Source organism: Anabrus simplex, chromosome 5, assembly GCF_040414725.1.
Source record: "Anabrus simplex isolate iqAnaSimp1 chromosome 5, ASM4041472v1, whole genome shotgun sequence".
Lineage (NCBI taxonomy): Eukaryota > Metazoa > Arthropoda > Insecta > Orthoptera > Tettigoniidae > Anabrus > Anabrus simplex.
In genome coordinates, this window is record NC_090269.1 from 363,201,319 (window position 1) to 363,228,612 (window position 27,294).

Below are 27,294 nucleotides of genomic sequence, written 5' to 3' on the forward strand. Positions count from 1 at the left end.
ACTAGTAAAAGCAAGGAAGGCCTTTCGTAAGAAAAGAAATTTGCTCAATTCAAACATTGATATAAAAATTAGGTTTTTTGAAGACTTTCGTCTGGAGCGTGGCATTGTACAGTATGAAAGTGAAAAATGGACGATAACTAGATCAAAAGGAAAGAGAATAAAAGCTTTTGAAATGTGGTGTTACAGAAGTATGCTGAAGATGAGAAGTGTAGATTGAATTACAAATGAAGGGATAGTGAATAGAATTAGTGAACGGAGATCAATTTGGTTAAATTTGACGAGAAGAAGATGTAGAATGATAGGACACATCTTAAGACACCCAGGACTTGTTCAGTTGGTTTTCGAGGGAAGTGTAGGTGGTAAGAACTGTAGGTGTAGACCAAGGAATGAATATGGCAAGCCAAATAGAGCAGATGTAGAAATGAAAAGGTTAGCACAGGATAGGGTGGCATGGAGTGCTGTATCAAACTAGTCTCTAGACTGATGACTCAAACAACAACAACAGCTGAGTATCCATGTGCTTCAGCAACTTTCTGATCAAAGAGTTCTTTTACTACAGTATATCATCCAATGCCAAATTAAAGAGAGATGGTGACAAATGACTACCCTTGGGGACATATCTCTTTAACCCGACGGACTTTGTCTTCATATGAAATTAATTTCATTTTGGCCCATACTGATGATTTTAAATAGGTATGCCAAATACTCCTCACATTTGAGAATTTGTAATTTTATTAATTATTATGTATGCATGACCGAAAGTTACTATTCTGTCGAAATAAACTTGCAGCTGGTATAGAACAAGGTGTGTTATTGATTGGAGCCCCAAAGGCTGAAGAGGGTTGGGAAACAAATTCTAAAGGATCACTGAATCTGGTGGAGCAGGAAGGAGCATGGAAGAACAGTGAAAATAGATATTCCAATTGGAAATCATCATCACTTTCCAACTCCATTTTCCTAGATGTGGTGTACAACTGCTCACCATCTCTTCATGTCTGCATACATCTTCTGTTTCAGCACATCTTCCCATTTGAGACCTCTCTCCTCCACATCTGATTTCACTGTGTCTATCCGGCATTTTCTTGGTCTTCCCCTTGGTCTTTTTCCTAGGGCGGTAGTATTTTCTGGCAGGTCTCTCGCTATTTAAGTCTACACTTCTTTCTTACACTGGTAATAGGAACCTCAATGCAAGCTACCTTCATGTTTACCTCATTCCTGATTTTGTCCTTTTGAGTAGTTTGATTCATAGTTCTAATGAATCTCATTTCTGTTGGCCTGAATTCTGCTGTAGTCATTGTTTGGTAGAGTATATGTCTCTAAATCATATGAGAATCAGTACGAAGTAGGTGTTGTACAGGGTTGTTTTTGCTTTGTGGAATTTTGCAGATTCAGAGTAGATTTTTGACTTTGATAAAAGTTTGATGCTTTCTGTGTCCTGCTGAGTATTCTGTGCTTGACAGTGTCTTCTTTCGAGATTATGCTTCCGATGTACTTAGGGTGAGAAAGTGATTCTAATTTTTCTCTTTCCAAAATGGGTTTGATCAGGTCAGGAGCAATTCTGCTAACGTATGTGACAGTAGACAGTATTACCTGCGTGCCGGGCTGAGTGGCTCAGACGGTTAAGGCGCTGGCCTTCTAACCCCAACTTGGCAGGTTCGATCCTGGCTCAGTCCGGTGGTATTTGAAGGTGCTCAAATATGACAGCCTCGTGCCGGTAGATTTACTGGCACATAAAAGAACTCCCGTGGGACTAAATTCCGGCACCTCGGCGTCTCCGAAGACCGTAAAAGTAGTTAGTGGGACGTAAAGCAAATAACATTAATTATTAATTATTAGTATTACCTGCAACTGTCTGCCTGAGGATCAGGCAGCCAGAACTAAAACTGACAAACTATGGGAGAACCAACAACTAAGGGTGGTGGAATTCTTCCTTACAAGGCCTGATGTAGCCTTTGTATAGGAAATGACACATAAATTCAACAAAGTGCTGCTGCCTTGTAGATGTAGCAGGGAACTGCCAAAGATTACCCTGACAGAAAAGCTTCTGCAGTGTTAAGCTTAGCAAACCAACTGCACTGAATATTGCTTTGGAAACTAAAACCAAGACGAAATATCTTTGTAAAATCCCATGAAGGAAACTTGGTTCAGCTGCTTATCATCTGATGTACAGAGGTGACACATATCACCCTTAATACCTGCTGCATAGACTTATTTCTAAATGTTTAATGATATGTTCATCCACTGTATGACAATACAAACAAGAGAACTAACCTGAACTGCTGATAAGACTTCTTGCCATATTGCAGAACTATCAGTATCCTCCGTTACTAAATTGCTGTAGGTAGGAGCCTCCATGAAGTTCTCCACACCAGCAGCAGCAAGAAGCTTCTGCTGTAAGGCCATTTTCTCCTCCAGAATTTGAGCTTGTTCTACATCCTTCTGTCGCAAAACACCTACAAAAAAATATACCGTATTAATGATTTTAAGAAAATAAATTTCAAACCATCACTTAAATGACAATATTAAGACAAACTGTTGAAATGTCATGTAACAAGTTCAGTTTTACTTTATTTAAATTTCACACACATGACAAAATGTCAAACTGGAGCAAGTTTTCTGTTAAATAACTTGTGAGAAAGTCTTAAGATCAATGGATAATGGATGGAAACAGTGCTATAGAGTCTGCATAACAAATAAATACATTCTTCTATTTATTTAAACTGAACTTCTATTAAAAAAATTACAGACATTCCTTAACTTTGAAACAAGCACATAACTAAAAGGCTGAGAGACATGTAGCAAATGTATGAATCAAATATCTACTGTTAGCAGCTAACAAAATGAAGAAGAGTTCATTCTTACAAGATCCATGTATTGCTGTGGATCTCTTACATGAAATCCACCTGGTGAAAGAGGATCTCAGAACATAAGAAAAATCCCTTTAATACCTGTTACATTTTCTATCATGAGGAATGAATATTTTTACAAGACCAGTCTCAACATACCTACAGCAACTGTTAGAAGTAGCACAGTTGGCTATCATCTCTTTCTTCCCTGTAGCAGGAGTGAAATTATTTGCTTGCTTTTTCCTTTATATTTTTCTTCAATTATTGACAACTAGCAACAAAAGGGTACACTCAATTTGTTTTTAAAGGAGGTGGGTAGGGGAATCTTTTGGAAAAGATAATCAAATGTCCATATGAGAAGAAGAAACATCGAGGATGAATAATTAAGAGAAGAAAATCAATACATCTTAACAACTGTGGTCACAGATAAGCAGTCCCAATCTAAGCGCCTTATCTAAATCTAGATGTTGGCGACCTAGTCAGTACCCCCAGCTACGCAGACATCCTAGGCCAGAATTTACTTGCGGTAAGGTGGCCAGCTCCTTTCTGCTCGTCCTCTAGCCATCAAGTGCCTGATGTTGCCTAATTACAAAGATCTTGTGGGATCCTTTATGGTAATAAAAGTAAATGAGATAAAAATATGAGAAACAAAAGTGAAATTACAGTATCCCTAGTTGATATCATATATCTACCATTCATGTTTGGTACTTGTTCTAATGTGAAAAGGAAGGAACTGAATGATTTTATGTCTTTGTATGACGGAAGCTTGTTGATCATCTAACAATACTTTGAACAAATTATACTCTCTCACAAGATTAGTAGTTTTTGTTGGAAGTCTTGCTTCTAATAATTTCCATACAGTAGCCTTCTCTTTTCCTAGTAATGGAAGAAATCAATGTATAAATAATGATTGATGTGACAACACAATTTACTGACAACATAAAAATTCTCAGGATGTGACATCATCACTGGCTGCTCACCAAGGCAGCCACGGTACAAATCTCAGGAAATGCAATTTGAAATGAAAAGTAACATTCTGATGGTTTGGATTCAATGTAAAACTGTATGTCTTGTGGCTATGATGATAGTATGTAGAACTAAAAACTTACTATTTAGAAATCTGAATCTAATTATAAGGTAAAAAGGGGCATCGAACAAACAAATTTTAATCATTCTGGACAGACAGCTAGGAAGGAGGGAAACTGCTTGAATATGTTTTCTTACAGCCAAGTATCCCATAAGGATGAACATTTATAACTTAAGCACTTTCTATTACATACAAACATTAAATAATCATAGATGGTTAAAAACTGCTCACACGAAAATGCAGACAGAGAAGCTTGCCTTTCTCCCCCTCAGTAATCTGTTCAATTTAAGATATACATTTTATAGTCTCCAAGCCAGATACTAAATGTAAGTTTCATTATTGCATTTCCAAAAGACTTGCAGCATTCAAATTAACTTCAGCTTTCTTCACAGAACGATGAATGTGTGCAAGCAGAAATCAATGCCAAGGTATATAATATTGTGAATCTGGCATGAAAATGAGGTGAAATTAATCTGAGGGCAAGATTTTCAAACTCTATTCTCCAGGAAAACAAAATTGTATGTAATAAGATAGCATTTTGAGCAGCCCAAACAAATTTTAGAGCAATTACCCATTAATTAGTTATCCAATTTAATCAGAAATCAGTACAATTATAGAGTGGGCCTATAATTCTAGTAGAAAGTTCCATCAAAAGTAGAAAATCAGGACACTAATCAATAAAAATCATCACAACTTCTAGGATCTCATTTGAACACGATTAAAATGTCATTATCAAATACAAAGCTATTTTGGTAACAAATGAATCAAGAAAACTTAAATATGATAAATCAACAGAGAAGATACAGAATTAACCAGCCAACCAGCCCTAGTGTACAGTGATTCCGACAAACTCTCAAACATTGCAAGTAATCTTGATCACTTTGAAAGGAATTTATATATCAAAAATTAATATAAAACTGTTTTACTCTTGAAGGACATTTAAACATTAGAGCTGAATATAGTCGGTATAAATATACATAAATGACTATCTATAAATGTCAAAAACCTACACAGAGAGAAAAACAAAAGCAGTATAATATTTTCTTGTTTACTGAAACACTTCAAACCAGACAATATCCTTTCATAAAATGGAAATCATTTCCTGACATGGTTTCAATACAATAATTCTGGTCTAACTCGCTCACTATCTAATATTAAGAACATTTTTATTTGAAATGCTACAATAAAAATAAAAACAAAACAGCTCACACTACATTTAATGAAATCTGCTATTCTTAATGTATATCATGCACTATTCAAACAATTAATACTTTATGCAACACCAAAAACATTTCTTTAATTAAATGAATTTCTTTCTTCTTTGAAGTTTATGTGAAGGAATCATTTGCAATCTAAGTAATATTATTATTGCATTAACTAAATTTTCTCTAGGAAGAGTTCCAGACAATAACATAATGATAGTAACGGTTTCTAATTTGTTATATTTAAACATTCACCATTCAACTATAAGAGTCATAACTGATCTTTTTGGACTTGGTTCCAACAATTCTACATCCGAGTTTCAAAGCTTAACTCTAAAATAGTTGCTCACCAACCCATCATTAATTCACATTCACAATGCTGACTTAATAAACATCACAATGTTGAGAATACATTCAATTAACATATGATATTAAGGTGCATGAAATAAAAATTATAAAAGTAGAAGAATATCTAATGAGAAACAAATTGATTTTGTAACAGAAGAGAGGTAATCTCTAATCATACCAGTAACATCATAGCATGATAAACTACAAGCATTGGTATCACTGTTACTTGCAGTAAAAAAAAAAAAAAAAGCTATGATACAGGTAATGGTAGAGATTACTGCATGGAGTTTTTTAGTAATTTCCTGTGTTCTGCATAGAGTTTTTTGGTAAATTCCTGTGAAAAACAAAAAACTCAGAAGTAATAAATGTATAACAAGCTGGATGCATCTGATACGCATCATCTTATTTCAAGAGGGAAATATATTAAAACAATGAAACCAACATTCATTAGCTCTTTCCATTTACCCAATGAATTTGATCATCATACAATAAAAGCTGTATTTATAGTAAAACTCTCTATTAATTAAATGTAGGCCTAAATAATTTTTAAGCATATACTGATATTTCTTACAGTGTTCAGTAAATAATTTATATAATCAAACACTAGGTGTCTCTGTTCTTATCTGGCTTTAACACTGTTACCTAGACACTGTGAAATACTAAGTCCAGTTACCATCTTTGAGATCTTCATCCACTTTTCTTATCCTCTCATTTATCTCTTCATCTGTTTATACTACATATTTCATACCACTTCATCTAATAATTTAATTCCTAATGGTATTATTATTTCTCCACTAGAAAAAACAGATTTTTTGGTCTTTCCTAATCATATCAGTAACCATATGTTTGTTATCTCCAGTTGAATGAAATATAATGATGAAGACTCCACAGACAACCAGTCTCGAAGCCACAGGAAATAACCAATGAAGGTTAAAATTGCCGACCCAGCAGAGAATCAAACTCAGGAATACACAGACCAATGCCCAACATGCTATCCAGTTAACTGGACAGTTTGTTAATGTTTTGAATCCACTCTTGTTTTCATTTTCATATAACTGAGGCACTATGAATTCTGAACAGTATAGGGATAATATATTCTACAAACTAACTTACTTCTGGATAAATTCAGTAGTACAAAACTTGAGCTCACCACACTAGCTTTGCTCCTTGTAGTTTCTATTTCTCTCACAATACTACCATTCTGAGGGAATACACAGGCCAAATACTATAAATTTTCAATGTGGTGATTCATACATGCATTCAATTGTCTTATACTTCCCCTCCTTTGATATAACTTAAGTCTTACAGTTCTTTTCAAATTTCTCGAACTCAAGACCTACAATTATGTGCAGAAATGAATAGTGGCCTGATGACCTAGATGTTAGGCCCCTTTAAACAACAAGCATCATCAGCAACAAGCAGAAGTGAACAGTCTTTTGCATACTGAGATTTTATCCCATACAAGCCTGAAAGTTTAGTGCATGTTTCTCATTCCCATCTTAGAATGTATTTTCTCAAATCTTCCTGACTTTTTCCAATCTTTGTGTTAAAAAATTCACAGTACAGTATTTTTGCCACTGACCCTCACTTCTTCATCATTTCTCACTCTGCTCTACCATACAACCCAACAGGAAAACCTTGTTATCTACTAATTCTTGTGTTCCTCCTGTGATTCAAATAACACTAATTTTAAACACATCAGCCAATTACACTTCCATACTGATATTATGGGGAAAAGTCAATTGCTGTAGCAATTTGTTTCAGAAAATGAAAACTACATTCTCACAGAGCTCAGGGTTACTCAAGACAATTTTATCAAGATTAAAAGAAGGTCCCTCTCATAGGAAGGTTCTACCTACTGAATTATGTAATCCTAACCTGAATAAAGGATGTTACTGCTTGGAAAATTTCCAAGATATTATATACTGAATATCACAACTACTAACAAATCCACTCAGGCATAACCTTGAATTAGGATATGGAAGAAAAAAATATCCGCACCATGACCCATCATTTAATTAATAACATTGTGTATGGCAAAGTAGATAATGCAATTAAAATTTTTTATATTTAAGTCCATTTTATGGTTATATTTGCATTGTGAATGTGGCCTTTTAGGTTTTTCAAGAAAATATGTTATTGAGAAAAATCAACAGCACATAAAACCAATATATGAGTTTAAAATCTACTTCATGACCATTCGAGACCAAAAATCCATGCATATAAATAACATGCTAGAAATATTGCTTTTTCATTATCTAAAACTTCCACGTGCACAGGCTGATTGACAGAGAGCAAAGTAAAGATAAAGGAACTACAATAAGTGCCAGATATGACAGGGAATGAAAATCAGCTCCTGAACAACAGTTGGAAGTGACCTTCCAGCCCTTACTCCTTGATCTCTACTTTGAGGAACAGGAGAATCATACAACATAATGAAAGTGAAAACTTGCACGGTAAGAAGTAAAATAAAAATACTGTATGCAAATTCAGGCTTCTCTTGAGAACAATCTCTAATGTATGAAAGAGTGTGAGAGAATTTTTTCACACAATCACACCTGGCAGCAAATAAATCAGATATATTGATCACAGAAATAGATTTCTTCTCTTACATGGAAAATCAAAATAATGACAAAAATATTTAAGACAAAAATTTCTACAGAAATGTATCTTAACAATCCAACATATTGCTGTACTACTACAAGAACACTTTCCAAACATATATGCAAATAAAGAGAATCAAATCTCCCACAATTAGTAAAACAGTATCTACTAGAAACTTCACAAAGCTAGGACTGCAGTGTTACCTTCAAATCCTAAAGAGCTGCCTTTGATATTTCATAAAAACAAAACAAAAGAGAATTATGCAGAGTGATAAAATAAAGGAGAACCTCTTACATGTAAAAGCTGTAAAAGAAAACAGACAATTCAGAATTCTAGAACCCTAACCATGACATGGAAACTAAAGTAAATTATTTTTGTTCTAAGAGTGAACATAATTTTAGGAATGTATGAATATCCAATAGAGAAAAATTCTGAAAATATTCTTGGAGAAATAACTTGAGTACATGGAAAAGAAACTGAAGTGAAGAAATTGTGAATAACACATTACGCATGGAGCAAGAGACAAAATAATAGAATTAGAAATTCAAAGCATGAGTGTTCAATGTTCACTAAAAAATGCTTGTGGTGTTTTAACTAGAGGAAGTAGAAAAATATTAGCAAAGTGTTTGTAACTTTATATTACCAAAGAGTGAATGGAATAAAATATATTGGAATAAAAAAAGAAGCTGAAACTGACAAAGCAATAAAAGTATATTGAGAGTAAAATTAAGGTAGGAGGCTGTAATTATAGAAAAAACACACTGGACAGTAAACTGATTCAAATAAGAAAAAGCAGGTAAAGCTTTAAACCAAAAACAGCAGAAAGAAATGTCATCAAAACTGTGTCTGAATCAAATGTCAAACATCCCGTAGTCATAAAATTTGAAAATAATGAACACATCTCATACGAAACAAAACCCTAATTTAAACAATATAAAGTTCATAGAATGTAAGTTATTTGGTTTATTTAAAAAAACTACTTAACTAGCTATCTTGAGCCAATACATTATAATGAAATAATCACAATATGTATTTATCCATATGGACCTCCCTGCAGTATAGCAAAATTTTATATTTGCTTAATTGTGCAAAACCTTAGACAAATGACAATTTAAACATTTATGATTGTGAGGATACTGGAGGTGATGAATGAGTTAAACTGTTTGTATGGGCAAGCATCATGAATATTTTTCACGATGCTACTATGTAATCACTGATGAAGACTGAAAGGTTTTACATCTTCAATTTTATTTCCAGTAAATACATAAAGACAAAAAATGTTTGTTTTGTACACATAGAAAATATTTTTAAATGTATCATTTTTGGATCCTTATAAGCTAGTATTAAAATGTGTAACCTCTGATTCAATGAGATAAGAATTTCAAGGTTTTCAGTGTTTTCCTGCACCATATAATACTATCAGATTAAGTGTTTGACTGATTTAATTCCAGCATGCCTTCTGAAAGTAAGAACCAATTATCATATTTGAGAATCACTGTGAAGTTAAGTCAGCTTTAACTTCAACAGTGTTTCTCTTCGTGTCCTGGAACTTGCACTAATGTAGTCTTGTTATATGGCATTTTAAGATCTGCAAAGTCAAATAAGGATAATGTAACTGTAGTTTTCCTTGATATATATATATATATATATATATATATATATATAAAGCTCTTGATATGATTGGACAATTGCACATAAAGAGAAAAATACAATGTTTAAATATGCATAAAAATTAAGGAACAACTTATTTCAGTTACAAAAAGATAATTTGACTGTCAATGGAAAGACATCTGCTTTGATTCCTATCAAGAGGGGAGTTATGCAGGGTGCACCACTTTTTCTGGCCATCTACAACCTAGCAACAGAATTCATACTGGAAGAATTTACTGAGGAAGCCGTTTTCTCTACATATGGCTATCAACTCGTACCTGGACTTGAAGATCAGGTGCATGGGATTCACAGATGATACAGTTATTGCTGCATACTGCACTGCTCACTAGCATGGCTAATCAAGCATTTAAGGAATAATTAAATCCAATGAAATCTGTGGCACTAAGCACTAAGCTTTATTTAAGGAAAAATTCATTGTTTCCCTTTATGGACTGGACATATTTTATTATATGGCATGTGGAAAAATACTAAAGAATTTATTACCTGGGGGTAGACATATATGACACATTATTTTTTGACCAACAAAAAATGATAATTTAAAATTCCACTACTGAAAGGTGAACAAAAATAAATTACTAGCTGTTAATCAGTTTATTTGGCCATCTCTCATAAACCAACTGCAGAATGCTAATTCAATCAAAATACCATAGTCGTTTTTAATAAACGTTGGTAAAATTGTAAAAAGGATGTGTATTCTGAGATTGAATATAAACCACACCAACTTCACTGCTCCTCACGATTTTGATGTAAAGCAATTACAGAGTTTACTAAGTTACTAGGTAACTCAAAGAGGATTATCGAGTTCCAAATGGACAGATACGTTGAAGTTACAGTTTAATGTTGTTCCTGTTCAAGTGCTTCCTGGATGCAGTCTGCTGCAAACACTGCAGCGAGCCCATGTTCTAGTCTCGTGTCCTTGGGGGAGCTTATTTTGGACACCAGGCATTACAGAATTAGATCAAAAATCACAGCCACATTTTCCCAAAGGGATTTTGAAGTTCATGAGGAAGTCACACGTGTTGCTGAACAGGGTAATAACCAGAGGGCTGACATCGTAGCCATTGACCAGTAAAAGAATCAGGCTTACAAACTAGACTCTACCGTAAGATTTGAGGGTATCCTTAGTCAACCAGAGGAGATTGATTTAGAAAAGGGGGCAATTTATGAGCCTACAGTTCAACATTTCGAAGAACGTTATGTTATCACACAAATGATTTCAGAGTAATGGGACTGTTACAATGTGCTTGGGGGAAAATCCCAAGATTTGTAGCTAACTTCTTAAACTCAGTAGGAGTACCAAAACCTGTTTGTTTAGATTTAGTTAATTTGGATATTAAAGCATCAGATTTTATTTATTCTCAAGAAAAGACACTTATGGCGACAATTGTGGGTGACCGCAAGAATCCGGAACATAATACAATTAAAAAAAATATATAATAGAAATGTAATACAGTATAATGTTCTACCATGCATAGTTTAATATTGTCAATGAATCCTTCAAAAGATGTTGTACATCTATAAATAGCTTCTTGAGATAGGAACTCATGTCCTTAAAGAAAGTTCTCCTGGCTCCAAAAAGAAATACTTAGGAAATATCTGTGAGATAGTTATTTCATTTTGAATCACTTGTAATTTATTTTTATGTCTTACTCATGCACTGAATTATTTAGAATGTTCTCTTAATCTTTTGTACTAGATATTTGTATACTTTGTTATAACAGGCAACTCACAAATACAAATAAATAAATTAACAAAAAAAAAATATATATTATCAGATAAACACAATGTTAAGTATCTTGAGTACAGCTCTCCATTTATCAACTGTCACCTTTGAAATAGAGACTGATTTTTTAAGAAGGAAGCTATTCTTTTTCAATGTCGACAAAGTCAATATAACTTAGTTTTTTCAGTCCATTGAAACATGAAATGTAACACTTACTTATAAAAATTGTTCATTGTTCATTTTTTTTTTTTTGCTAGGGGCTTTACGTCGCACCGACACAGATAGGTCTTATGGCGACGATGGGATAGGATAGGCCTAGGAGTTGGAAGGAAGCGGCCGTGGCCTTAATTAAGGTACAGCCCCAGCATTTGCCTGGTGTGAAAATGGGAAACCACGGAAAACCATCTTCAGGGCTGCCGGCAGTGGGATTCGAATCCCCTATCTCCCGGATGCAAGCTCACAGCCGCGCGCCTCTACGCGCACGGCCAACTCGCCCGGTTTGTTCATTTTTTACAGGTAAGTTATAGTGTTATATTTCATGTTTTGACATACTGGAAAACTATAAGTTATAACAAGAGAGTGACTCAATGGGGATCTCTAACAATCTAGCACCTATGTACAGTTGCTGAAGAAAGGAATGAGGCCATGGTTTTGTATAAGTTGTTTGCAGGTAACTTTTCTCAGAAACAATTGAACCTATAGTCATAATGATTATTGTAGGTATCCACGGGGTTTATATCTACAAGGGAGGTGAATTACATTTTGATAATAGGTGAAATTAAGTCTGATAAAATATTAAATGCAAGAAACATACAATACCATGCACTCATTCCTTTTTTTTTTTTTTTTTGAGTGACTATATATCCTGAAAAATAGAATATGAATGTATTTAAAATGTATATATTTTCTGTAAAATGTTTCATTGTAAGCACACGCCAAAATTCATGAGTTGCTCCAAATGTGACTTAAAAACATTGAGGGTCTCCTTTGTAACATTTTCTCCTGATATCTAGATGAAATCTGTCATGGAAGGGAATTGCTTTAATATTTCAGTAATAATCTCTGAATCTACAACATCAGTTTTGTATCATCCTATCATTCATTCAGTTTTCAAACAAAAAATTGAGTAAGTGTCTTGCCAACCTCCTCAGACATTGCTGCAGGAACTTCTGTAATAGGATCTTCTTCCCTAGTGAAGAAAATAACACTTTTAATCTCTCCTCATACACTTCTTCAGTGACACGAAGGCTATCTATGACAGATAATCGTGGAACTGTTAGGGATCCAACCTCCCTTAGGGCTAGAAATTCAACATACACGTATATACATTCTTGACTAGAGCTATGATGCACTCTATACTTTCACAATCTGTGCGAGTTCTCACTACCCATGCCTCCTATATTTCTCCGTGCACTCGGAACTGCCATTTGTAAATTGAATATGATAGAAATTTCACAATTACCCATGAAAAATTTGTAAGAATTGATGCAATGCTGCTCCAACATAAAAGAGTATAAAATATAATTTTCCTGAAATCTTATATGTATACATCAGTGTTATCAGCTACATGTTGTCCAATAATAATAATAATAATAATAATAATAATAATAATAATAATAATAATAATAATAATAATAATAATAATAATAATAATAATAATAATAATAATTTTATTTTTTATTTTTTATTTATAACTTATCTAAAATACATTTGCAAATATGCAGTAGGATATTATGCGTTATCTCTGCAATTATTTACACCTGCAAAGAACTTGATGTGCTTATCTGCCGGTTAGCTCTTTCACATTTGTATATATTGTTGCAATCCTTACTGTTTACAACATTAATAAGGTTTGTATATTTACATTAGCATTGTAATTTTGTCCTGTGGTGTGAATTTCTTTCAATCCCTGAAAGTATCATTCAAAATAGATGTCTTTGGTACATTTTTCATTCATGAATAAATAATTAAACTGTAATTTTATTATCTGTGATCCATAGTTTCACATGTTTTTTAGTTGATATTTGGTTTTCAACTGTGTTAATTCCGAGGGCAACTTGTTCAAAAATTTAAGAACTACAACTTGCAGTGTTCTGGATCCATATTTGTTGTAGTACCCGATGACCTGAAAATAACTTATATGCCTCAGTCTTGTTCCATGTGCATGTTCATTTACAATATTCTATATTGTGGCTTCCAGTAATTTTCTTTAATTATGTTATACATATTAAGTTGTTTAACTCTCAATAATAATAATAATAATAATAATAATAATAATAATAATAATAATAATAATAATAATAATAACAATAATAATAACGACAACAACTTGATAGACATCAAAATATGTTTAATAGTCTACCCCACTTGGACGAAATAAAATCAATAATTAGAGAATTGTTGAGTGCCTAATGCCCCTGCAAATGATCTTAAGAGACCAGTGTTTTGAAAATTTGTTCGGTTAGAGTTCTCTTAGCATGCCAATAGAAATTGACACTGGTCTCTCACAGCTAGACACCCTTAAATAAAGACTGACAAAACAGGAACTGGATCCTGCAACCACACTGGACAATATGATTTTTTCACAACAAAACCAAAGACTGACTAGTGCAGTTTCTTATGCCTAATTCAAATATTTAATCAGAAATGTTCTACCATGCATAGTTTTTTCTTTTGGCATTCACTTCGGTAAAATATATTTCTATACTTCCTTATAATTTTTGTAATTAAAAGGTTGGAATTAATCATTTTTTTTAGACAGTTTCAAATTGGTAAGACTATTTTTGCCATGTTTGTGGAAAAATACCCTTCAAGTCCTAGAGGTGAAATTTCATGCCACATGTTTTTAGTATTATGAACTTTATTTTTGGGTGTAAAGTTAGTGATTTCGACAGAGACTGAGCCCCACATATTTGCTGTGTATCATGTGTTAGGTTTTTCACTGGACGGAAAAATGCATACATCATATCGACAGCCTAATTCTAATACCACTTATCCTCCAATTTATTGAGATTCAAGTTTTAACACATTCTGGGGCAGTTGTGTTAAAACCTGAATTTCGCTAAATTGGAAGATACATGTATCAGAACTAGGTCGTCCATTATTATTGTAACAATGGGGGCTGAGGTGCAGAGGCCAATATCAATGTAGGCAGGGCCAGTGGCAAGCAAAATAATTACCTCTGTGAATTGTTGATAAGATAACGAAGCTGGCTGAGCTGCTTTGAAAATACTGAGAACGACCAACAATGGAAAGGCACTTGGGATGATCTGGAAGAAGAAACTGTGAGATACTTTTTATCAATCTTCTACTGGCCCATAAAAATTGCGAATGAGCATGAATCAACCACAAGACAGTCCAGAGCGAGTCTGTCAGTGATGAGCCTTTCAGGAGAGCATCAGCAAGGAGTGAGACGCCATGTTGGAAAGCAAGAGTTCGACACACTGGTAGGCTGTGTGGCCTGCAGAGGTAGTAAGTATAACCTGCAGAAGTGGAAAACTCAAACTCCAGTGCACTTGCAGTGGACCCCCTCAGAAATGTTCTATCATGCATAGGTTTTTTTTGTTTTTGTGGCATTAACGAATAAGGGTAGAAAATCTCCAGGACGAGGAAACTAGACAGAAGTACATGGATATGATTAGTGAGACATTTCGAACAGTAGACAGTAAGCAGGTTCAAGATATAGAAAGAGAATGGGTGGCATACAGGGATACTGTAGTAGAAACAGCAAGAGTGCAGCCGGTATCCAGTATTCGGGAGATAGTGGGTTCAAACCCAACTGTCGGCAGCCCTGAAGATGGTTTACTGGGTTTCCCATTTTCACACCAGGCAAATACTGGGGCTGTACCTTAATTAAGGCCACGGCCGCTTCCTTCCCACTCCTAGCCCCTTCCTGTCCCATCGTCGCCATAAGACCTATCTGTGTCGGTGCGACGTAAAGCAACTTGTAAAAAAAAAAAAAAAAAGTTCTTGGTTCAGGGTACTTACAGGGGTTAGAGAAGGCTGTATTTTTTCACCTTTGCTGTTCATAGTTCACATGGATCATCTGTTGAAAGGTATAAAGTGGCAAGGAGGTATTCAGTTAGGTGGAAATGTAGTAAGCAGTCTGGCCTATGCTGACGGCTGGGTCTAAATGGCAGATTGTGCCAAAAACATGCAGTCTAATATCTTGGAACTTGAAAATAGGTGCAATGAGTATGGTATGAAAACTAGCCTTTCGAAAACTAAATTGATGGTAGTAGGTAAGAAATTAAACAGAATTTAATGTCAGATTAGTGATACAAAGCCAGAACAGGTAGATAATTTCAAGTATTTAGGTTGTGTGCTCCTATGATGGTAATATAGTAAGTGAGATTGAATCAAAGTGTAGTAAAGCTAATGCAGTGAGCTCGCAGTTGCGATCAACTGTATTCTGTAAGAAGGAAGTCAGCTCCCAGACAAAACTATCTTTACATCGGTCTGTTTTCAGACCAACTTTGCTTTATGGGAGCGAAAGCTGGTTGGACTCAGGATATCTTATTCATAAGTTACAAGTAACAGACGTGAAAGTAGCGAGAATGATTGTTGGTACAAACAGGTGGGAACAATGACAGGAGGGTACTTGGAATGAGGAGATAAAGGCTAATTTAGGAATGAACTCACTGGATGAAGCTGTACGCATAAACCGGCTTCGGTGGTGGGTCATGTGAGGCGAATGGAGGAGGCTAGATTACCTAGGAGAATAATGGACTCTGTTATGGAGGGTAAGAGAAGTAGAGGGAGACCACGACGACGATGGTTAGACTCAGTTTCTAACAATTTAAGAGGTATAGAACTAAATGAAGCCACAGCACTAGTTGCAAATAGAGGATTGTGGCGACGTTTAGTAAATTTACAGAGACTTGCAGACTGAATGCTGAAAGGCATAACAGTCTTTAGTGATAATGTATGTATGTATGTATGTATGTATGTATGTATGTATGTATGTATGTATGTATCATTCACTTTTGTAAAAATTATTTCTATACTTTCTTTCATATAATTTTTGTAATTAAAAAGTTGGAATCTTTGGTCAAATGTGGGAAATTTTGCTCACACATGTGAGAATTTTATTCTGAATGCATTGGTAACATTATGCAACACTTAATCAGTTTAGTAAATACTAAAACATGCTCTATTTCTGAGCAGTCATTTTAGTTGAAGGACTGACAGAGAAGAAGACCTATATGAGACGACAATACGGACAGGTAAACAGCAGAGAACCAAACATGGAGACAGAGAATTTAGCAACAAAAGGAAAAGTGGAAATCGCAGGAATTCGCAGATAGCACGGTAAGCATAATATTTACTTACAAAGGAATAAAACAAGATCCATCTATCATCATCATTAAAATTAAAAACTAGGATTACTTTTTCTTACAAAAACAATTTTATGAAAATTTGATAAAATATCAGTTTAGAGACATCCTGACAAAAGTAACCCAGGTCCCAAATCCCAAATATACAAACTTCTTCCTTGTTCAAGGTTCTGACTTTGTCTATGGCAACATTTTATAAGATCATCATCATCATCATCATCATCATCATCATCATCGGTTTACCCTTCCAGCAAACCGCGTAGGGTGTTTGAAAATGAATGTCTTCCAATGTTGTCTATTCAAAAAGATTTTGTTCTCCATGAAAGATTCTCAATTCCATCCTCTTCTCTCCATGTGTTCCCTCAGTTGGTCCATCCATCTTCTACTTGGTCTTCCAGCTGGTCTTCTACCTGTTATTCTCTTTTCCAAATAAGCAAATGGTAACCTTGTGCTATTCATTTGTTTATCATGCCCAAACCATTTAAGTCTAGATGACCTAAATCTTTCCTCCATCGATTCATTTAGACCTAGGTTAGATTGGATCTCATCATTTTTCTCGTGATCAAGTCGTGTCTTTTGGAGGGCAGTTCTAAGAAATTTCATTTCACAGGTTTGAATCCTTCTACAATTCTTTGATATTAGTGTGCAGGTTTCCAGAGAATATGTAAGGATGGGAATGAAGTATGACTTGTACAGGATCATTTTTATTCTTTGTGGGACCTTCTCATCCCTTAGTAGGTATCAAATGATACTGTAAAAGTTAGAGCCTTTGGTTACTCTGTTATTTCTATCTCAGCTCTAAATATCTGAATTGGTGTACTACTTCAACTTGGTGGTCCTGTATTTTTATTTTTCATTCTGTATTATGTCTGCTGATTTTCAACGCTACTGTTTTTGATGGGTTCAATTTCGTTCCATAATCATCAAACTTCTTAAATCATGCATTCAGATTATTTTGCACTCCCTCCTCTGTTTCAACCCATATTGCCATATCGTCTGCAAACACCAGAGTTTGAAGATCTTTATTACCTTTCCGTTTTAGTATCTTTAAATTGGTATCCATAACTGCTATGAATAGAAGAGGTGATAAGGCATTTTCCTGTTGTACTCCTTTGGTTGTATTGAACCATTCAGAGTGACCATCTGCAATACTAACACAGGTTTTGCAATTAGTATATAGCATTTGGATCTTCCTAATAAGGTACACCGGTACACCAAGTTTTCTAAGACTTTTCCAAAATGTTGATCTAGGAACATTATCATACGCCTTTTCAGGGTCTTTCCCTAATTAGGTCTTTCCCTTTTTCCCAGTGTTTCTCTGCCAACATCCTCAAAGCAAATATCAGATCTGTTGTGCTTTTTCCAGCCCTAAAGCTATGTTTGTTCCTCTGCTAAGATAGGCTCTAGCATATCCCTTACTCTGGTTTTAACGATCTCCATAATTTTAAGGCCATGTGATGGGAGGGTAATGCTTCTGTAATTTTCACTTTTCCTTCTACTCCCTTTCTTAAAGATAGGAACTATCATCCCTTTTGTCCAATCTTCAGGTATTTTGTTATCCTTCCATATTGTTCTGAGAACTCTATACAGCCACTGTATTCCTGGTGGACCAGCAGCGTTAATCATGTCAGCTGTAACTTCATCAGCTTCTGCTGACTTGCCACTTCTCATCATACGGAGAGCTTGCTCTACTTCCTGTCCATGTAATTGGGATATCTTTCTCTATTGTTTTCTGTCTTACATCCTCAACAGAGATCTCATTAGGGCCATTTAGGAGCTTGTCAAAAATAATGTCCCATTGTATCCCTGATATCTTTCATATTGCAAACTATGTTTACATCTGCTGTCTCCAGAGCTATAATTGCTTCTTTATCTGATCTTTTACTTTTTAATATCCCATATATCATTTTCATATTCCCTTTACTGTCTTCTTCCAGTTTAGGTGTAAATATTTCCCAACTTTTCCCTTTTTCTTCCCGTACAATTCTCTTGACTTCCAACTTCTTGTATATATATTCTTTCGCAATATCTTCCAATTTATTGTTATCTTTGGTCGCTGTTGATTCTTCTGTCAGACTTAGCCACATCAAGAGCTTTTTTGGCTTTATTCCTTTTCATTATGGCTTCTTTCACTGTATCATTCCACCAAGATGTTATTTTCTCTCTGACTCTTCTGCTTGTTCTTCCACATATTTTATCTGTGCTACCAACCAGACTTGCTTTAAAATCATTCCATTCTTCAATACCTTTCTTTGTGTCTGTTACTGGTATTTTAGCACTGAATTCCTCTTGAAACTGCTGTTTGACTTCCAGATCTTTCAATTTCCAGTCTTTAATTCATGTTTTTTCCCTTCTTGTTTACTTTAATAATACGTTTGGTGACTCTTAGGCCTGCAATGCGGAGTCTATGGTCACTATCAAGGCTTTCACTAGGTATCACTTTTACATCATACACTTTTCCTCCACTCGGCCTATCTGTGACGATAAGGTCTATCACTGATCTATACTGACCATCCCAGCTGTATCTCATTATCTTGTGGCTATCCGATTTCTGAAACCATGAGTTCTTCACGAGAAGTTGGTTTCATGTACATAGATCAAGCAGAAGTTCACCCTCCTCATTCGTATTACCGAATCCATATGGACGAATAATTCCTCCATAATCTGACCTATCAATTCCTACCTGGGCATTAAAATCCCTAATTATCATTATGTTCTCTCCATCAATGATGTTCTCTAGTTTTTCTAGGAAGCTTGCTTTTTGGTCGTCACTACAACCCTGCTGGGGAGCATAAATCTGGATCACAGTTTGGGTTTCTCCATTTAGGGCACATTTTAGCTTTGATTAATCTCTCACTAATGAATGAGATGTCTGTTACACTATCAATGTCTTTATGGAGTATAAAACCAACTCTATTCCTCGCCACTGCAAGATTACCACTCTAGTATAATTTATATCCATCCTCTAACATTCTTGTGTTGCAACCTTTCCAATGTTTTATATGTCTACAGTTCATTAAATCTGTGATTTAGTTGCATTTTCCTGTTAGAGTCATAACATTTAAGGTTTCAATCCATTGTTTCTATGAGTGGTTCTTCTTGTGCATCTTGAATGAACATCGGACATGATGTCGTCATTAGTTCCAAGGGTACTTGAAGTATTGTCGACATTCAGAATATGTTTCTTTCTGAGGCTTGTTTTCATTTTGAAAGCAACTGCACTGTACTCCTGTACTGACTTGCTAGGCCTAACAAACTAGAGGATCCTATAAGATAAGAGAACCAATTGGCATTTAATATTTCCACTGTAACTTTTATATATATATATATATATATATATATATATAAAGAACTTCTGGGACACCTTTAGTCAGCAGCCTCTTTGTTCTAAGTATGCACAAACTGTCTCATACCCAGCACCTGTAGAGTACTCCCCAATTATGACAAAGTATTGACAAGGTGGACTCATAACATTATCTGTTTTTTCAGTGTTTAGATTATTAGCATGTGATTATTATGCACATACGTCAATACTTTTTTTTTTGCTAGGGGCTTTACGTCGCACTGACACGGATAGGTCTTTTGGCGACGATGGGATAGGAAAGGCCTAGGAGTTGGAAGGAAGCGGCCGTGGCCTTAATTAAGGTACAGCCCCAGCATTTGCCTGGTGTGAAAACGGGAAACCACGGAAAACCATCTTCAGGGCTGCCGATAGTGGGATTCGAACCTACTATCTCCCGGATGCAAGCTCACAGCCGCACGCCTCTACGCGCACGGCCAACTCGCCAGGTACGTCAATACTTTTTTTTTTTTTTTGCTAGTTGCTTTACGTCGCACCGACACAGATAGGTCCTATGGCGACGATGGGACAGGGAAGGGCTAGGAGTTGGAAGGAAGCAGCCGTGGCCTTAATTAAGGTACAGCCCCAGCATTTGCCTGGTGTGAAAATGGGAAACCACGGAAAACCATTTTCAGGGCTGCCGACAGTGGGGTTCGAACCTACTATCTCCCGAATACTGGATACTGGCCGCAATTAAGCGACTGCAGCTATCGAGCTTGGTACGTCAATACTAATAAGTGACAAAGTATTAACAAGATGGCCTCATAATATCATCTGTTTTTTTCAGTGTTGAGATTGTTAGTCTGTAATTATTACTTATGTGCAAAAGATTTAGTGTTGCACTATACTAATATATTCAGTATTGGACAGTGCATCAACTGTATGAACGTTGCTGCTGGTAATGTATTGTGAAGCATCTAACAGGAGCTCTTTACATAGCTCCTCCTCTTCTTCTTCCTCCTAGTGTTGTTCCACAAGTGCAGGGTCTGCTCTACAAGTCCTTAAATGCCATTCTGCACGGTTATATATATGTTGTTTGGCCTCAAGCCAATGGCCCTCATATCCTCTTATACAGCATCTAGTCAGCGCTTTTTCTGGTGGACGGACACCGCTGTTGTCAAAGTGGAAACCAAGGTTGGCAACTGTGCCAGATGCTGCACGCAGAACATGGCCATACCATCTGAGGCATTTTTTCCTGCATTTTCTCCACAACTGGGGCAATACCCATTTTCTGATGAAGTGTATCATTACTGATATGGTGGATTAAGGAGATGCCCATTGACCAACAGAGTATTCGCATCTCCATGGTGTGAATTGGTGTTCAGTACTTATGGCGCAACTGGATGTATTATGGTCCGGTATATCTTCGACTTAAGGCGAAGAGGCATTCTTTTGTCACAAAGTCCAGTAACATCCCTCATACCTCCACCACATCCAAATTGCATTTATCCAAGCTTGCACTTGATTGTTAATTCCACAGTCACTGTAGGTGGGAACCAAGGTATTTGAAGCTATATGTTTTAGCTAAGCTCTCACCCCTGACATGGATGGTGCCATCACTTGGATTAGTTTCCAGGTATTCCATCTTCTTGACGTTTAGACAGAGACCATATAGGGAGAGGCGGTTGTTCCATTCTTCACCTTTGGATTGCAATTGTACTTGGGTGGTGCTTGCGAGCGCGACATCGTCAGCGTATCAGAGGGTCCAATGAACACTCCATTGCAAGTCCGAAGTGATGATGTCCATGATGACAATGAAGAGCTGTGGTGACAGTGTTGAGCTCTGATGGACACCAACTTGAACGGAGAAGCTGTCTGAGATGCCAACAACACACCGTACCTGACTGCTGGTGTTCGTTTAAAAAATTCTGACCCAGCTGATAAGCTACTCCAGAACACCATGGTCGCAAAGTGCATACCAGATCAAGTGATGCGGAACATGATCAAAAGCCTTCTCAAGATTGAGGAAGGCAATGTGAAGTGGCAGTCACTTCTGTTAATGTCACTCCATGAGCATTCGAGCTGCAAAGATAGCGTCAATTATCCCAGCTCCCGAAACGAAGCCACACTGGATGGTAATAATTTTGGTGATTTCACCCAGATGCTGGCCGTTTATGAATGAGGATCAAGTGGACACAACAGTGGCATTTAAACATGCACAAATACCAACAACCTTCACCAGAATTGAATTAACTTCAGTATCTATTTTTTTATTAGGATGCTAAATTTCTGTGTTCCTTTTCAGTTTTAATGTACTGTGCATATCAACCTCATATGAAACAAAGTATGTCACTCCTTTATTAATGCTCATATCTTCTTCTTCTTATTCTTCTTCTTGGTGATGCCAGCACCTAATATTTATTTGTCCCAGTTTTACGACTGGATGCCCTTCCTGACATCAACCCTTTGTGGAGAGATGTAATCACTTTTACATGTTTCTGTGTTGTTTGGTTGTATAGTGTGTCATGTATATCTGAAGACATGTATTGAAATTAACACAACAAACATCTAATCCCTGAGCCAGAGGAATATGCAAATAAAATCCCTGGCTTGGTTGGGAATTGAACCTGGAGCCCTCCGAACCAAAGGCCACTATGTTGACCATTCAGCCCAAGGCGCCAGACAGTTTACTAATGCTCATAGCCCTATGAGGATGGCAACTTTGATGACTTTCCTTATCATCAAAGACATAGGTATCAAGAAAATATTGGAACTAAACTTGCTTCAGAGCAAAGAACCTGTATCTTTGTCTAGTTGTGTTTTGTTAACCTTCATGAATACTTGAAGAGTTTCCAGCTTATGGATCATTTTAAGTTAACTGCCAGATTATGGATGTAAGAAAATGGAAGGACTTGGATCTAAAACTGAAAGTGGATATTGCACATCAGTGATTGTGTTTACTGCACTCGTACACAAACATGAACAGAACAAATTTTTAATATGTGCATTCTTGACATGAAACAGAGATCGATTTGAATGCTATGGCTTAAAGAATCATTATTAACATTATTTTGTGAGGAAAATCAGAGAGCAGCACCATATACCATACCTTGCACATCCTACAGAGGGTCTGACAGAGGATCCAAGAGGAATCGTCACATTGCAAATAATAATAATAATAATAATAATAATAATAATAATAATAATAATAATAATAATAATAATAATAATAATAATAATAATAATAATAATAATAATAATAATAATAATAATAATAATAATAATAATAATAATAATAATAATAATAATAATAATAATAATAATAATAATAATAATAATAATAATAATAATAATAATAATAATAATAATAATAATAATAATAATAATAATAATAATAATAATAATAATAATAATAATAATAATAATAATAATAATAATAATAATAATAATAATAATAATAATAATAATAATAATAATAATAATAATAATAATAATAATAATAATAATAATAATAATAATAATAATAATAATAATAATTTTATTTATTTTTATATTTATTTATAACTTATCTATTATTATATTATTATAATAATAATATTATTATTATTATTATTATTATTATTATTATTATTATTATTATTATTATTATTATTATTATTATTATTGTACTGGGAGGTACATCTCTACGCTGCACATTCAAATGAGCACCTAATATAACTCCTCTATCTACCAAAGGTGAAACCAATAATACAACAAGTTAGAACTTTACTCTGAAGATGTCACCACTAAAATCTGATATAATTTTGTTATTGTGAAGTTTCCTGTACTGTGTGAATTTCTACTTGTTTTGTTTGCCATTCATCAAGAAGTTTGGACTTTCTTCAACAGATGTCACTGCTAAAAACTATGATCGTGCACCCTGGTGCAAAGTGAAAGAACTTTTGATTTAAAGAAGTTTTGTATTCATAAGGTTTTTTTTAAATAAATGATGTTCATTTATTTTTGGGTTGGCAATATTGATCTTTTCTTTCTGCCAGTTTTGAATCTAGTCAATCCCAAATTTCTCTAATTAATTTTCAACCTATCACTGCCTTCTTCTTTGATTTTGTGTGTAACTTTTAAATCCACCAATAAATTGAGAGGGTGTGGCTGGTTTATTCGTGAAAGGTCTCAGACTTTCCCCGAGGGTTTATAAACTGCAGATTTTCATGTCTCTTGGCCAATTGATCGTTATCTAACCGAGTGTGTGTGTCAAGCAGGAGGCGGGAGGCACCTCTTTCATCAGGCAGCAGTACACCGACAAGGTAATGGCCAATTAACATCTTTATTTCTTGCTAGCTCTGCATTTTAACCCGAGGGAGAGGTCCGAAACTTTAACTATGTAACCTACTTCTGAAAATGTAACTTCTGCCGGCTTATGTAATAACTTCATAAAATCTTTAACTGTAAATCGGGGCTAGAGAGTGATGTACCCTCTCGAGCTCCCCTTCCTATTGGTTTGAGGTGACTACATTTTGTAATTGGTTTTCTTCCTTTCCGTAATGTCTTAATTTATTCTTCTATGAGTCACCTCGATAGTTTGGGAATAGCCCGTTACGCCGGCCTAGTGCCCTTTAGGTTTTAAGTGCTCATATCTGGGGGTGCTAGCGTTTGCCTCCTTTCATTCTGTGTTCGGGCCATTTATTTAACTGCTATTCCTTTTACACAAAGGCCCTATAGTTGGGTATGAGATACCCCTGTTTCAATTTGTAAGTTGGGCCATGGGAGGCCAAATGGTGTAAGATATTTCTTGGTGTTGCCTTGAGTAGGCTTGAAAACTGAAAGCCTGTTAGCTCTTTTTCAAGTAAGATTACTGTACGTCTCTTGGAGGCTAGACGTTGAATTTTGGGAGCAAGTGCTCCATGAATTTGGGGGATGTCTGCCCTTTGAACAAATTTGTGCTCATTTGTAAATTTGAGCTGGGAGCTCAAAAATTGTAAAACTAGGGGCTTGAAGCCCAAGAGTGTTAAAATTCTGAAAACTTGGATTATTTTTCTTTTCTCTATTTTATACTTGAAACGGCATTGTTATCTCACTAAGTGAAAAGTTGTTAAGTTTGTTGTTGTTTCTCAAAAATATGATCTTCAGTTTCGGTTTTAAATTATTTTCTTGACATTGCAGTTAGACCCATTCACCCCGGCACCTTCTTTAACCTCTGTGTTCCACGAGTAACCCCGTAATAATAATAATAATAATAATAATAATAATAATAATAATAATAATAATAATAATAATAATAATAATAACAAACTGGCCCAGAGTATTCAAAAAATCTTACAGGACATTTGGTTTTCTGAAGAAATTCCGGAGGATTGGAAATGTGCATTGATTCACCCACTTCACAAGAAAGGAGACAAATCAGATATTAATAACTACAGAGGAATTTCTCTCCTCTCACTCGTATATAAAATCTTCTCTAAAGCTCTACTTAATAGATTAGAGAAACAAACAGACCACCTGATCGGAGATTATCAGGCTGGATTCCGAAAAGGGAGATCCTGCGCAGAACAAATCCTAAACCTAAAAACCATACTACAGATTCGCAAAACCAAACAAACAGTAATCACCTTTGTTGACTTCAAAAAAGCGTATGATTCCATAGATCGGCAGACCCTGTTCAACATACTAGAGGAATTTCAAGTCGACAGGAAAACGAGGGAATTGATTAAACAAACTCTGACCAACACAACATCAAAAGTTAAGTTCTTGGGAGAAATTTCTGAACCGTTCGAAATCAGAACTGGCGTCCGACAGGGAGATGGACTATCCCCACTACTATTCAATTTAGTTTTGGAAAAAGTGATTCGTGAATGGAGAAAAGAAACTAAAGGTATAAACATTGGCAGACTTCTTAAAGACAAAATTCACCTTGACTGCTTAGCTTTCGCAGATGACCTTGCGATCCTTTCGAACAACAGACAAGAAGCAATCCAATCCATAGAAAAATTGAATGAAATAGCCGCAAAAACCGGACTTCAAATTTCATTTGAAAAGACGCAGTTTATGGAAGGAACTAAATCAAGATTCGACAATCAACCATTAATCACCAATTGTGGAATAATTTCCCAAGTAGACAAATTCAAGTATCTAGGTGAAATTATTCAGCCAGCAGGGTTAAATCAGGAAGCTAACAAAGAAAGAACTGCTAAACTGCAAAGGGCTTACAAAATCACATGGAACAGATACAACAAAAGATGTATATCAAAAAATGCAAAATTACGACACTACAATACAGTCATCAAACCAGAGGCACTTTATGCATCTGAAACACTGATCATTGGCGGCAGGTCACAAATGAAAAGCATTGAGAAACAAGAGAGGAAAATTCTCAGAAAAATCCTAGGACCAAAGTTCGAAAATGGAATTTGGATGAAAAAGAAACCACACGAAATTTTTCAATTCACAGAAAAAATCACAGATACCATCAGAAAGAGACGACTAAAATTCTACGGACACCTACACAGAATGGATAACAACAGGCTGACAAAGAAAATTCTAAATCTAGCTCTAACCCTGAAAATCCGCAACAATTGGTTAGCAGAAATACATGAAGATCTACAAGAAATGGGTACCGAGGACGAAACCATTCAACATAGAATGAAATTTAGAAGCTTAGTAAACAAACATAAATTTGCAGAGAAACCAACAAGAAAAAATACAGGCTGGACAGAAACACGCAGAAAGGAACACAGTGAAAAAATGAAGAGATATTGGGAAGAAAAGAAGAAGAAACATTGTGCAAAATAAGTTCAAACGCGCTCCACAGCTGGGCACAACGAATCAAAAATAATAATAATAATAATAATAATAATAATAATAATGGTATTGGCTATCCCACTAACTACTTTTCCATGGTTTTCAAAGACACGGAGGGGCCGGAATTTAGTCCCGCAGGAGTTCTTCTACATGCCAGTAAATCTACCGACACGAGGCTGACGTATCTGAGCACCTTCAAATACCACCGGACTGAGACAGTATTGAACCTGCCAAGTTGGGGTCAGAAGGCCAGCGCCTCAACCATCTGAGCCACTCAGCCCGGCCATTGTAAAAAATAAAACTATAGTTTAGTTTACTTACTGCTCCAAATGCTTGAAATTTAAGTAGACAATGGGGTATCAGAATTTTGTCCTACAAGAGTTGTTTAATGTGACAGAAACT

General features: G+C 35.4%; 1 protein-coding gene across 1 annotated transcript in view; it reads right to left on the bottom strand.

Moving 5' to 3' along the window:
* Positions 1–27,294, bottom strand: part of cyst (rho guanine nucleotide exchange factor 18 cysts) — a 549,231-nt gene that overhangs the window by 44,007 nt on the left and 477,930 nt on the right. The window contains exon 23 of the mRNA XM_067147675.2: positions 2,272–2,453. Coding sequence (XP_067003776.2) covers positions 2,272–2,453 — 182 coding nt within the window. The remainder of the gene's footprint in view (positions 1–2,271; positions 2,454–27,294) is intronic.